The sequence below is a fragment of the Gallus gallus genome, chromosome 6 (assembly GCF_016699485.2).
Source record: "Gallus gallus isolate bGalGal1 chromosome 6, bGalGal1.mat.broiler.GRCg7b, whole genome shotgun sequence".
In the NCBI taxonomy this organism is placed as follows: domain Eukaryota; kingdom Metazoa; phylum Chordata; class Aves; order Galliformes; family Phasianidae; genus Gallus; species Gallus gallus.
Genome location: NC_052537.1, coordinates 3,564,557 through 3,578,670, shown reverse-complemented (window position 1 = coordinate 3,578,670; position 14,114 = coordinate 3,564,557). Strand labels below are relative to the sequence as shown.

The following is a 14,114-nucleotide window of genomic DNA, read 5'->3' as shown; positions in this document are numbered from 1 at the left end:
AAAAATTCTGCTTCATTCTCAGAAACGGATCTAGCTAATTTTACATCACTATGTGCTACTATTTTATGGACTGAACACAGACCCCAGTCCCCTGTGCTGTGTGGGAGGGGAGGCCGAAGAGGATGGATCAACTTGAGAGTGTCTTTAGCTTGCCTTTACTCCTCACTGCTCAAGTCTGTTAGTATTTGGCAATAAATTACATTGATCTCCCTATGAGGAGTCTTGTTTTGCTTGTGACAGTGATTGGTGAGTAATCTCCCTGCCCTTATCTCAACACAGGAGCTTTTGCTTCATTGTGTTTTCCCCTCCTGCTCCGCTGAGTGGGGAAGTCAGAGAGCAGTCATGGGACTTAACTAGCTGTCAGTGTGAAACCACATATCTGCAAAGTTTTGATTCTCATTTCATACACACAAGGGACACTCCAAAAGTAATGCCTCTTATTTTATTACATTGGCTCATAATGTCAGAGGCGGCTGTTGGTTGTATGGTAGTAGAGCTTGAACCTTCCACAGATATTCCTTTCAATTTTGCTGCTGTGTGACAAATGGCAGCAGAGGAACAGTCTGACAAAACAGCATCTGACATGGAAGTGCGTAGAAGGAAAGGTGTGGAATTTTATTCCTCCACGTGGAAAAAAATGTGTCCATCAACATCCACTGACACTTGCTGAATGTTTATAGAGACCAAACGTTGGATGTGAGCTCAGCAAGGCAGTGGATGGTACATTTCAGCAGTCGTGACAGTGGGTCACCTCCGCTGGTGTAGATCTCTATGATCACAGCATGCAGGTTCTTGTTCATAGTTGGTGAAAATGCATAGCTAACGACAGAGACTATGTTGAAAAACAGTGTTTTGGAATTGAGAATTTGCTCTATCAAATTATCATTGCTCTTTCTATCTGTTGTAGCTTCCATGTAAGTAAATACAAGGCATTACACTCAGAGTGACGATTCCTGAATATAACAAACTCAGTTAAATCATCTGGAACTGACATATCTTCACTCACTTTTTAAAGCCTCTATAACTAAGACACCTTCTGTATGTTAAAGGCACAGTACAGTCTTCAAATTTATTAAGAAATGTTATCAAATGACAGTCCTTAAACAAGAGAATAAGACAGTGCATTTCAGCAGCTGATAATGCTATTATGACAACTATAACAGGTTAGGATGCGGTTGGACTTGATGATCTTTAGGGTCTTTTCCAACCTGAGCAATTCCATGATTCTATGACCAAAAGCATCTAAAAACTACCTTGAATTTTTATCTCTCTAGGTATATCTACTGAAGAAGCACCTTACCTCATCAGCTGCTTCAAGTTTGGGATCAAACTGACAGAAGATCTGTTCCAGCTCTTTTCGGATGACATTAGCCAATACATTCAGCCTACCTCTAAGAAAATTCCAAACAATATTATGTCTCAAAAATGGTAATGGATCAGAGTCAGGAGCATAAAACTTTTAAAACTGCAAGACACCTCTGTTAGAAATTTGCAATTCAGAAGTTCACTTTAAACTACTGAGTTTGAAATGCTTCATTCTATCCTTCTCCAATGCATTTCCAATGTTTTTAACATCTACTAATCCAACTATAAACAATGAACTTTGCAGTTATCTAGCAGTTTTAACAATATTAATTCTCAATTAATAGTCCTCAAAAGTACGTCTATCTCGCCCTGCTTTCTCAGTTCTAGACTCAATGGGATAAATATCACAGCTGCTGCCGTCACACTTGCTTTCAGCTCCAAAGTCCACCTGTGAAGGCGGCTGTAGCTCTGACTGACATGTTTGTTACATGTTTGTAACTCCTTCTTCCACATCAACTCTATTAATAAAATTCAACTATTCAAAGCCTGCCTTAAGACTAAATCCATTCACTGGGGGGTTTCTGTTGGCATTACCTATGAGGCATCCCCATTATAACGTATTCAATTCCCATTTCACTGGATTTATCAATGATGGTCTTAAGTGCAGGAATCATTACTTCACATCCTTCCAAACCAAATCTCTTCTCAGAGGACCACTTGCGAGCAAGGAAGTCTTCAAATCTTCACCAAAGAAAAACAAAAAACAAAAAACAAAAAACAAGAAATAGTATTTGCATTACAAAAATGTAGGAAATACTTATTATTAAAATCTTTTAGCAAATAAAATTACATTACCTTGTTTTAAAACATCTATGAATACATGCTTATAGGCCTCCAGCCTACAAGTCACACTGTGGGGAAAGGGGTTGAGAGAGGAAGATAGGACAAAATTAAGTCTCCTTCCTCCTCCATCTGAGAAGTATTTACCCTGACTTTGAAACAATTCAGATAGGTAGAAGAGTCTCCATCTTGGGCAAAATTCAAGTTAAACGCTGCTCCTTCCCATGTATAACCCTTCCTAGAAAAGAATTCTACTGTATGGATTGAAGAAGATAGAGAATCTTATTTTCTGGAGATAACAATTAAATGCTCAAAGAAAACAGCAGCAGAAAGCATGCCTATTTCAATAGCAGAGCTCCACAAACTGCCTGATGTAATGGCTGGTAACATGCCAAGAGCAAAGACGCTGGAATTTCTGGCCCAGCTTCATCTGGAGAAATATGTCGATCCTTGACAATTCTATGCTTTTTCGTTCTTTAATGCAAGTGGTTAAAAAGTACCTTTTAACAAATACTGAAAGGGTCATATGTTGTCAAGTGTGGAAATTAAAAATGCAAAGAGAATACATCTTCATTAAAATAACTGCATAAAATCATCTTTGCAATGTCTGGGCTTATAACGCTGCCATAATTCATTAAGATATGGCTTATTGCTCACTTAAAACGTTGACATGTACATCCTTAAAATGAAATTTTTAAGTCTTCGAATAGAGAAGCTTAATCAAAAAACTTGCCTTTAAATATTGCTAACTTTTGTGTTTATCAAGGGATATGCAAACTGTTGCAAAACATAACAGCTAGCATAAATCTCATGCCTGGGAAGAGAATCTAATTCAGACCCTGGAAATACAGCATTTCTATACAAACAGTCACAACGGGAGCAATCAATGAGCTGCTTCCAGACATGCTTTCATATACTGCACAGAACAAAACTCTTGCTGCCAGGTCATGCAACCATGCAGCACATTTCAGTGTACCTCAAAAGGCAGAGGGCAAAAACTGGACTTGAATTATTGCCCTTCAAATCCAGTCTCATCTTTACACAGCTTTCCAAAGAGACTGTTAGTATCCCACCAGTTTCCCATGTCGATGTACACCCAGCAGTCACAGAGAAATTTCCCAGCACCACTCCAGCATACCTCATTGAGCGCACCAGGCGTGCCAACAAAGTCCTTTTTTCCTCATTTGTAAACTTCATTACACCTGGCGTCTCAAACTTCTGCCGGATCCATTGGCACTGCTCCACATCATTGATGAACATAAATTCCAAGCCTATGTGTTGGCAGTAGGTGTTCTAGGGTGTAAAAACACCAATACAGGAGGCTTTAGGAATTAATGGGACGTGAAAAAAACAAACTTTACAATTGTACCTTCTTACACTTCTGAAAATCTTGTCTTATCCTCTCTTCCCTTAGATTCTCCTCACACTAATCTTATAGGCAAATAAACTATTGTATTGGATCCAGTTTTTGTCTCACTACATTGAAAGCTTTCTCTACAAAATAACATTTAATAGTTTTGTACTGAAAGATTTTCCTTTGGATTACCAAAGGATTTTCAAAGGAGGCCAATATGTCTGCCTTAAACTTACTGGCATATTTCACCTAAATCAAGACTCCTCCTCTGGACTTATATAGTCCTTTCCTATACATAACAGCAAAGATTACAAATAATTTATTAAAATATATCCAGTCTTTTTAAAATGTCAGCTAAAGTAATAAAGACAATGAAAAGGCAACTATGAAGCCTCATGCAAGTAATCTGATAGCTACCAAGGATGGAAATCCAAAAACAAATGCAAGCAAATTTTGAGCTCCAAAGCAAACACGGTAGACACTGTGTTTGTGCATTAGATAAGCTGCTATAACAGTGGGTGAAATGCACAATCCAATGCATTCTCTTACACTTCAGCAAATTAAAGCATATGCTCCGTATTTATTTTTAATTTATTTATTTTGCTTACTCACAGTTCAGTTCTGTACTTCACCCTTTTAAACCACACCCTCACCCCTAGCCCTATCTACTGCAATGGATTTCATTACTGTGCAACAGAAATCTCTACAATTGCAGCACTACAAAATCCTGAAAAAAGCACAGTCAAGAACACTCCATGTCTACTACCTTAGTAGTTTACAAATTCACTACTAGTTCTACTTACTGTTAATTCCCTCTACATACATTTATTTAAATTATTTATTATCTTTGATGACTTCACATGGCATAGCTGTATTATTTGTCAGAGAACAAAACTCAAAGAGGACTGTGGGAATAGAAGCAACAATCATCACCATCTACAAACTACAGCTGGACTTTCATCAATTTGGTACCCAATCCTCTTATTTTTTACTCAGATGAAAGTCTCACTGAAACACTGAATCCCTGCATATCCTAAGTATTGTTTGCAAGTGCTTTATCTGTAATAGCAAATAAACACAAGTTACACAGGATCTATTTGTTTCAATCAATGTAAGTTCTTTTTTGCAAAACTATGGCCTGAATTAGTATTCTACGTATTCTTTTTTTATACTTTCTGTTCATCCACGTATTTCAGATGAAACTAATGGAGCTAGCATCTCTAAAAGCAGTACAGGAGTCATTTTTTCTGTCATTTGAATTCTACACATGCTGTATTAATAACTGACAAATAAGTTCTTTTTTGACTTACAATTGGAAAAGGTTCTGCAAGGATGAAAACAAGTCACAAATCAAAGATGTCAAACTGACCTCCAGCCGTTTGATGATCTCTCGTAAAGAAAGACTGTTCTCATTTCCTCCTATGAAGGTGGTTGTAGGTAGTTGAAAGACTTTGTCCAAATCTGATTCATGCAAGCCGTAAAACCCTAAAACACGTGCATTATCAATTTGCAAAGCAAGGTGTAAGGCAAAAAGGAAACTAGAATTGTTTCTCAAACAACCACAAACTTAATTTAGTTTAATAAAGAAATATTGAGAAAGATTAAGAACTGAAAATGTGAATATTTTGAAGGCATTCCTTGTTATAATGCACTTTACTCTGTATTTTAATGAAATGTGTTCATTAAATAGTTACTGTTTGACTGAGAGTTACAAATCATTGTTTCTTAATCACTCTTTAAATTTTATCATTTAAACACTGCCATTGACTCAATGACACTCCGTACTGTATTTTGTACTTCACTGTTAAGTGAAATGACTAATTGTAATGATTAGAAATTGCCTTATGGGAAAAAACAAACAAACAAACAAACAAAAAACCACAACAAACCAAACCAAAAAGAACGAGCTTTCCACAGACAGAACCAGTTAACCAGTTGGTTGGATGCCTACCAGACTGATTTAACCAATATTAATTATTAAAACAACAGAACGCATTCAATGCAACTCTGCCCAAACACTCTGGTAGAATTATGAAGGTGTTTCTTCCCCTGACTCCTCATGGGGAAGTTCATTTCACAGAGCACTGAAATGACCTGCTACAGCACTATTTCCAAAGCAGCTTATAAAGCAGATTATCCCACTAAAACAAAGTCTTGTTCAAGCATATCGTCTCATCTTGATTTAGAGCTATACAAATCCATGGTTGTGAATACAATTAAAGAAAATATTTAACTATCATGCAGTTTCAAAAGCCAAAATACAGCACAGACAAGACTGGCATCAATGCAAGTTAAAGACTCCTTTAGACAATGTTTAATCTCAACTTGTCAATGAAAAAATACATATAATCTTTATTTTTATTCTGGAAAAGTTGCAGGCATCCACTTGAATGCTGATCTGAAAGCCAGCACACAACTTCTAAATCCTCACATAATATAATATTAATATATATATACAATATATTAATGTGTTCTCTGTTGTTTTTTATAATATCAAAGAAAAAAAGGCAATTCAAGATTAAATAACTACAGAAGTGAGTATTTAGAGCTGGAATCGGGCCAAAAGGACTGTGCTGCAAGACTTTTACTATACAGCACTTTCAGTAATTCTGTTTTAAAGTTAATAGAATATATTGTAAAATTTAATTTTGCTTTTTCATAACACCATAAAAAAAGGTGGGGGGAGGGAGGTGAACAGTTTCATCGGAAACGAAGCAGTGCTACCATTCTATATTCCTTTTCTTTGCGGTCTGCCAGACTTCACAGGCTCTTCATACTCTGTTATAAAAAAAACCAGAACATGTACAGGCACACATACAACACCTGTGCTTTGTACTGCAGCACTACATATTTACAGAAGTATCACTTCATATTTAAAGAGCCACAATCTTAGTGAAATTGAAGAGTTCCTCAGTGCAATTCTAGAACTTGAATGTGAGGTAGGTACACCTGCATTTTATAAGCAACTCCCAGAAGAAACTTCCTATGAGAAAGGTGTGACAGGGAAAATGCAGAGGAAAATAAAACATGAAAACACCTTCTGTACTATCTGAAGCTGTTCTTACATTCCCTGCCTGAAACATTCAGGGATATTTGTGGCAGACAACATTTAAGATCATTTCTAACCTAGTCATGGAAATTCCAGCTCAGTTACTAAGCTCTCAGACACGTCCTTCCCATCTCATTCAGAATCCTAGTATGTTTTTCCTGCGCTCACAGAGCCTTCAGCATGATCTCTTCTGTCCAATCACTGCACTAAACTATCTGTAAAATTTTAACAAATCTGTATTGACATTGCAACAATCATTTATGATCTGAACAAATTATCTTCAGTTAGTACGTATCCATTTTATTTTTTAGTAGGTACTTCTCTTTAAGGCTGACAAACTTCACAGTGAACCTTGATTTGTGTAAGCACTTCACTGTTTACAGACTTTAGCACTCCACTGCTTTTCAATGATCAAGGATCAGAACTGCTGCTTTTCGTGCTACCAGAAATAGAAAGCATAGAGACAAAGCAGCAGCAGATGTACTTACAGTAAAACTAAGCAGAATGTGTTTCTATCTGCTACTTGCACCACGTTTTATGACTAGTCCAAAAAGCTTCCCTATGTATCAAAGAAAAATTGATTCACTGTCCTTATCAGCCAGAATATCACCTTTTAAACAAACCAGGAAGACTGAAGAATAGAGAAAAATCAATCAGATGTCTCTCTATTCAAGTACAGCAGGAATAAAGAAACCAGTCAGTACTACTTCCAAAAGACATGCACTTTTAACAAGCAGAAACCCTCATCCTTACCAACCCTCACAAAAGCAGACCCTGTGTATTACATTCTTCCAGCAAACTAAAATAATCGTTGTTTGATTACATTCAATTCATAAATTCTGTAGTTCCCACATTTTCTTCTGATAATTTCAGACTTTGCCTCTTCAAGTGTAACAGAAAGGATAAATACCAGAGGCTAGAATCCAACTTAGGTATGAAATTCCTGCCACATTCCCCTATCCACCATTCTGCTTATTGCTTGTTTTGACTGGAGACATCTGAAGATTAATCAGGATGAAAAAAGGTATCAAGCGTGAAGGCTCAAATGTGATTTAGATCACCAGAAACTTGGTCTGATGCACTGATTAGTAATAATTGCTAGCGTTAAAAAATGTAAGAATTTATATATTTATTTTACTTTATATTTATAATCGTTGCTCATCAGATAGTGAACTCACAGCAACCTTACCAGTGACCTCAGCATAGAAATTTTACCTTTGTGAAGTTTGAGCCTTCTTTCAGAGACTCAAATATTTAACTATTTTATGATACCATCAAGCAAAAAAGGTACAAGCTTTCCTGTAATGTCTTATTCAATCACCTCAGCCCAAGGAAATAAAAAAAGACAAGTAACCATTGCAAATAACAAGGTACGCTGTGTACTCACCAAGTTTATCGATTGTAGTGATTAAGTCAGATGGAACAAACGAATCCAGGTCTGCATCCAGAATCCCAAGAGGATCTAGCTGAGCCACATGATGGCCACGGATCTGAAAACAGAAAGTGACAGAAAAACAAAATCACGCTAATTAAAGGCAGACGAAGGGAACAAGTCACCACTACCTCTCCAAAGCGCATAGATAAGCCATGAAGTCAAAACAAGCAAACACTGCTAAGGTCAAGAGATAGTCAGATTTGCAAAGTTTGCCCCTAAAGAATAAAAATTAAGCATTATTAATATCTCCAGATATGCATACTATCCCTATTAATAACTGCTGACTACACATTAGAATGCAAGGTTTATATTCTTTGGCATAAGACTTAAAGTAGAATTACACAGAATTCTAAATAAAGAAAACCGATATAGATGGTAAAATCTGAACCTCTGGATAAAGTTCAGAAAATAATGTGTATCATTTTCTACTTCAGTTATTCTGTATTTATGCCTGACTCTTCTTTTAAGCAGATGCAGAATACCAAAATATGGTATTACTGACCTTAAAAAATGGATTGATGTAAAATAAATTTATATCAGGAGCCAAAAGATCAGTCCTCAGGAGCCCTGCTTCACATCACATAGCAATCTCTATTTTCATTTGAGAAATTCTGGAAATTTAGTCTATGATATTAATGATACTGAAGATACTGAAGAACACACAAGAAGTGGGGAAGTTTAGTCAGTTTCAGTTATCAGGATGGCTGCTATCAATGCACACCACAAGTTGCTATACATTAGTGCCTTACATTAACACACAACAATACTACAGAAGAAATAACTAATTAATTCAATGGAGACACACATAAGTATTTTTTTTTTATACGACTGCTGTTATGCACGAGATTCCTACACCAAATTATCTCATTAAAAGCTTTTAATTGATGAATATGACTATTTTCTCCTTTTTACTTTCCAAGGAGAAATTCAGATCATATAAGTAGAATTTCATTCATACTGCTAATATCTTAATTGTCTCTTAATTAATAAACTGCAATATTAATAATTTACATCACAGAGTAATAGGGAGGGATTAAAGTGTGGCTCATTTATAAGAAGCGACTTATAAAAACGCTATTCAGACGTTCTGCATTTGCAGGAGATTTCACAACAAAATTCGTTCCACTCATAAGCAAACAAACAGAAATAAGGCATCTTGTTTAGAACCACCAGCCCTGCAAATTCAGTCTGGCCTCTGAGACTCTTTGCATCTCATGAATCACCAGTAATAAAGCTCTGACAGGCAAAATGATGCCCACGGCAACATCTGTGCCACTTCATTGTTTACAGCAGCACAAAGTCTATCTGACTGGAACTAAGCAAACAATTCTGTCTCCAGCGTCATCAACAGGAAAGAATTCACCTCCCTAAGCTACATCTGCTCTGCAGTATTAGCTGGAAGATTATTAGCAAGAATGCCAAAACCCATAAGAGCAAATCAGTAAAGCGCCGTGCCATATTACATGCCAGGAGCAGTTTGATCTTTAACTAAAACACAGTATACAATATCCATTGTGCCCAGTTTTCACAAGAGATAGAGAGGGTAAGAGTGAAGGAGAGGGTAAAGGATGAGCGAGCACAAAATTACAAGCAAACATGAAAAAAGAGAGTGAGCACACATGAGCAAACACATGCAAACAAGCAAGAAAGCAAGCAAGGTAGATCCTTCAGCTCTATCAGACGAGATAAAACAGTCTCTAAGTGGTCCATTTCCAAGTTTAGCGAATCTGTTTTTTACAGAATTATACAATTCTTTAATGTGGAAAATATACACATCTTCTCAAGTCAAAAGGATTCACGCAAGTGACTCCTGGTTATTAAAAGGTAACAGTAAGGGCTAAATCCTGATCTTGTCAAGATCATGAGATATTTTCACACTAAGAGTTCATACAAAAGACCTTCTAAATAACATAGCAGTTACTGCTGAGGACAGCATATCCTGTAAGTATGGCTTGTAGATTGTTCCCCGATAGACACCCCTTAACACAATCAATTTTACGCAGTTTACACATTTCAACTTATTGGACTGAACAAAACTAGGTGAAACAGGCAAACAGAAATGGCTGATCATTGTCAGTGTTTCTAATAAATAATTAAATATTGGATTAATATTACATCTAACAGGCAATTTGCAAAGCATCACAAAGCCATCCAGCTAAAAAAATACATATATATTGCTATATGCAGTAACCATGACCATCAAATGAAATTTACAGTATTTCTGTACTATGCTTTGACTTATCATTCGTAGAGCAATTTGCAGCCTGTGGCAAAAAAAGTTTCACTATTTTTCCTATTTCAGAGTAGGATAATTTAGAGACTGGGTATTTCTACTTTCCTTTGCAGATCTTTGAACAAGAAGAGAAATGCATTTCTAATCTGAACAAAAATCAGCTACTGGGGATTGAGGCATAAGAAGAACAAAAATTAATGATGCCTTGCAAATAAAGTCAACATTTTGCAAGCCATCCAAATGGCTAGTGCATCAAGGGCAATCTTCCTTAACTATTTTACTGTTTTTGAAAAGAATGTTCTTTTTTCTTCAACCTAACAAAAGTCATACTTTTCTTTTTCAGTTTAACACTTCAACAATCAAATTGTTTGCCTCCTATTATAGAGGCATTGGAGATACCATCCTCTACACCTTCAGAAGGCTTTCTGTAGTAACCACAGCGTTAAGCTCTATTTAAAAAACATAAATGAAAGGAAACAAAGTCAAATGGATATGGCTACTCCTGTAGTTTTTGTAGTATCTTACAAGAAAAGCATAAATTTAAGAAAAATTATCCTATCACAAACTGCCATACTACGCGATCTACCAAGTTCAACAAGGCTAATCAGTTTTATTCCATATTATTTTATGAAAATAAGATTAAGAATATAGTTATTTTCAACATGAGCTCATTTGCTTCATCCTAATCACATAACATTTAGCAGAGGTGCTAACAGTTATATACTAATTGAGCTCGTTTTAATTGTTAGGAGTTAAATGGTATTGAATACAAAAGACCTACATGCAGGGTCAGAAGAGACAAACTCAGAGGGACCGAGACATAACACTTGAGTCAGCACTGATGGTGGATACAGGATGCAAAAAGGTATGCTACTGTGCTAGTGCCTAGTTGAATTTCTCAAATATTTGCTCCAAATATCAAACAAAAATCCATGACTGTTATGCATTGGTATAGAACTTAAAGCCCCACATCCAATTCAGCTTCAAATTAAAATACAATTGTCATTAATTGTATCAAAACAGTGGCTTATTTCATGGACATCTCACTAAATCGCAGTGCATCAAAGCAGGAGTTGGAAACACCATTCTAGGCATGAATTCCAAATAAATAATTAAATAAAAGAGGAGCCAAGATATTTAACTTAAAGTCATTTTAGTGTCTGTGTTCATTTTTGTTAAGCACACACTTTCCACTGGAAATCCTTTCATTGTGCCCCGTGCTTTGCATTAGAAAAGCAATAGATTAACTGCCTTTCCAGAAGACCTGCTCAACAGACCACAAAGCAGTTTACCACAAAAACCATAAAACAGTGACAGGTCTGAGAAATGAAAATTCTGTATCTTCCTCAATTTCATTTCATTATCAGGCAAAAAAAGGTCACAAATTGATCTAATCCCTTCAACACTGAATTTAGAGGGTATTAAATACCTTTTAAAAACAGACAGTTGCCTTAGGTAATCCCCACTCATTGTCACAGACACTGCCATTTATAAAGACATTTCTACTCCATCACTTCAGAAGATCACTTTCAAACGCAGGAAACAGAACAGCAATCCCTGAATGAGTTCCAAGCAAATGTTGTCAAAGTAGCTTAATGTTCCCTAACTTTTTCCAATTCTTCAACAAAATTTTATTGCATGCAAAAGTTAACACGCTGAAGGAGTTGTTTACTGCATAGATATTTCAAAGTGAACTTCGTATTTTCTCTGTATTCACAAACCTTTCTACTCCCTTACAATATTTCTCCAAAAACTGGATTAACGGGATTCATATCTGCATCAATGGTGACAAGGCAATTTATGTAGAAAAGGAAGTTTTCACACTGTTTTTAAGCCCTTAGTGAAATTAAGATACTAAAACACAAGACCAAATAGAAATACTTAAACTTGTTTCAGACTTAGCAAACATGTAACCAAAACTGCTGTGTCATTTCCAAAATCCGTTTTTCTTGTAGAGGAAAAAGGAAATTACACTATTTCTTAATTTTAAAAAAGGGTTAAAAAAAAATCAGAGTGTGAAATAAAGTCAATTTTGATGAATAGCTTCTCTAAAAGAAATTCATCAAAGCTGACCTAAACTCAGTACTTCCAGCCTCCCAAAATTCAGTCTATGCTTCATTCGTTATTCCTCCTCTCTTTTTCCCTACAAATAACCCTGCTCATATCAAAAACCTCAACATTCACACTAGATGCATGAGAAGGTAAGCACATTTCCTCCTGTCTTAGAGAAGACTGAAGCACTTACAACTGTAACGGCTTCCAGTTCAAGACAGACTTGAATTGTGGAAAGGTTTACCGCTAAAAAGTGGGAAAAGTCCTTATTTTATTGCACACACCTGAACATCAGTACCGCCATATTCTCTCTTCATAAGATGCAAAATTAGTTCAGGTAATTATTACTTAGCATTCCAATTTGGTCAAGTAACTAACTGAGTTGGAGAGAAAAAAAAATCTTAATAGGCAGATGTTAAGATCAGAAGAAAAACGAAAACATTCAAAGGAAGGAAAAGGTTGGTCACAAAGGAATGAACTTCTCACCCCTTCCCCACGGTACACTTACTTGGTACACCCTTATCAAAGACTGCACAGCAAGATGATCTTCAACAAGTTTTTCAGCTTTCCCCGGTGTCTGGGCCAGGCCATGGCTCTGAAGAAACGATGCCTTTCTTTCCAACTGATCTGCTAGATGAGGATCATACGTTTGGCCAGCGTTTGCATTACGGAAAAACAAATCCCAGGACTGGACATGTGTACAGAGAAGGAAGGGAGAAAATTCCTTACCTCAGATGAACATTTCAATCAAAAGCAGCAGCTTCAAGCTACAAATCGTATCTCACTGCACGACAGTATTAAGTACAACTAACAGCAACAAAAGAGCATATTCAATGCAGGATAAAAGCTCTATCTTTTCTGCCTCTGTAACATCATAAGCAATGATATTTAGAAGAGACCAGAATATACCAAGTTGGAAGGGTGCCAGAAGGGTCATTAAGTCCAATATAAATATGTTCCACACCTTTGCAGCATCTCCATGTTTTCGTTTACACAGAAGCCTTTTCATCTGTCTTAGACTGAGCCTATTCAGTGGAAAACTCCAGCACATGAGTGCAAAGCACCCTGATACGTTATACATTCACACAGCAATTTTAAAGGCAATGATGATGCACACAACCAGTAACAGGTATAACAGCATGCTGTTAATAAAGACTTATCAAGCCTCTAAAACCGAAAACCTTAATAACTGAAATGAAACCATTCCTTTAGTGATACTTAAATAGTTCATGACACTTAAGATACTCAATTAAATATGCTGACTCAGTTCTTAAGAACTTTTTTGAAGAAACCACTGAAAAACAACTACAGCTCTGCTGAGTGAGGCTTTTGGTCAAAGATCCCTTCCTTGCTAGCTCAGGACACCTTACTATGAAAGAAATCACGGCCCCGGTTTCAGTTGCAGGTGACAACTTCAGAAGAATACACATTTCAGAAACAGAATTAAAATAAAAAATCCTTTTATTCCATCTATACTTCTATATAATTCACTTAAAATGTACATTACAGAATACACGAAGGAATTAAAACAATGCAATACCAGTTAGGAAACAAGAAAAAATTTATAAAATTATTTTTTCATTAATAAAGACAGTTCTTCTTCATACTGTTATTTCTGCAGGCTTTAAGGTATTCAGGAACACTATGAGGGGGACAACCTATGGGGGCAAAACCTCACTCAGTTTTCCAAGATCAAGTTGTAGAGGCGGGGACAGCACTCATTGAACCTGTGAACAGGAACCTCTCCATGAACATGAGCACAGTGCCAGAAAGAAACTCTTAAGGCAACTCTTTTACTTTGTTATTAATATGAAGTTGCATTGCTAACAATATGAAAAACACATTC

At 36.3% G+C, this 14,114-nt stretch overlaps 1 protein-coding gene across 10 annotated transcripts in view; it reads right to left on the bottom strand.

Moving 5' to 3' along the window:
- OGDHL (oxoglutarate dehydrogenase like) overlaps window positions 1–14,114 on the bottom strand; it is a 54,512-nt gene that overhangs the window by 32,577 nt on the left and 7,821 nt on the right. For 9 of the 10 annotated variants that reach the window (NM_001199544.4, XM_015287997.4, XM_015287998.4 and 6 more), the window contains 6 exons: window positions 12,777–12,956; window positions 7,936–8,038; window positions 4,869–4,984; window positions 3,284–3,438; window positions 1,900–2,046; window positions 1,301–1,391 (listed from right to left, as the gene is read on the bottom strand). In NM_001199544.4, coding sequence (NP_001186473.4) covers window positions 1,301–1,391; window positions 1,900–2,046; window positions 3,284–3,438; window positions 4,869–4,984; window positions 7,936–8,038; window positions 12,777–12,956 — 792 coding nt within the window. The remainder of the gene's footprint in view (window positions 1–1,300; window positions 1,392–1,899; window positions 2,047–3,283; window positions 3,439–4,868; window positions 4,985–7,935; window positions 8,039–12,776; window positions 12,957–14,114) is intronic. The other variant, XM_040702330.2, reaches the window with a different exon arrangement.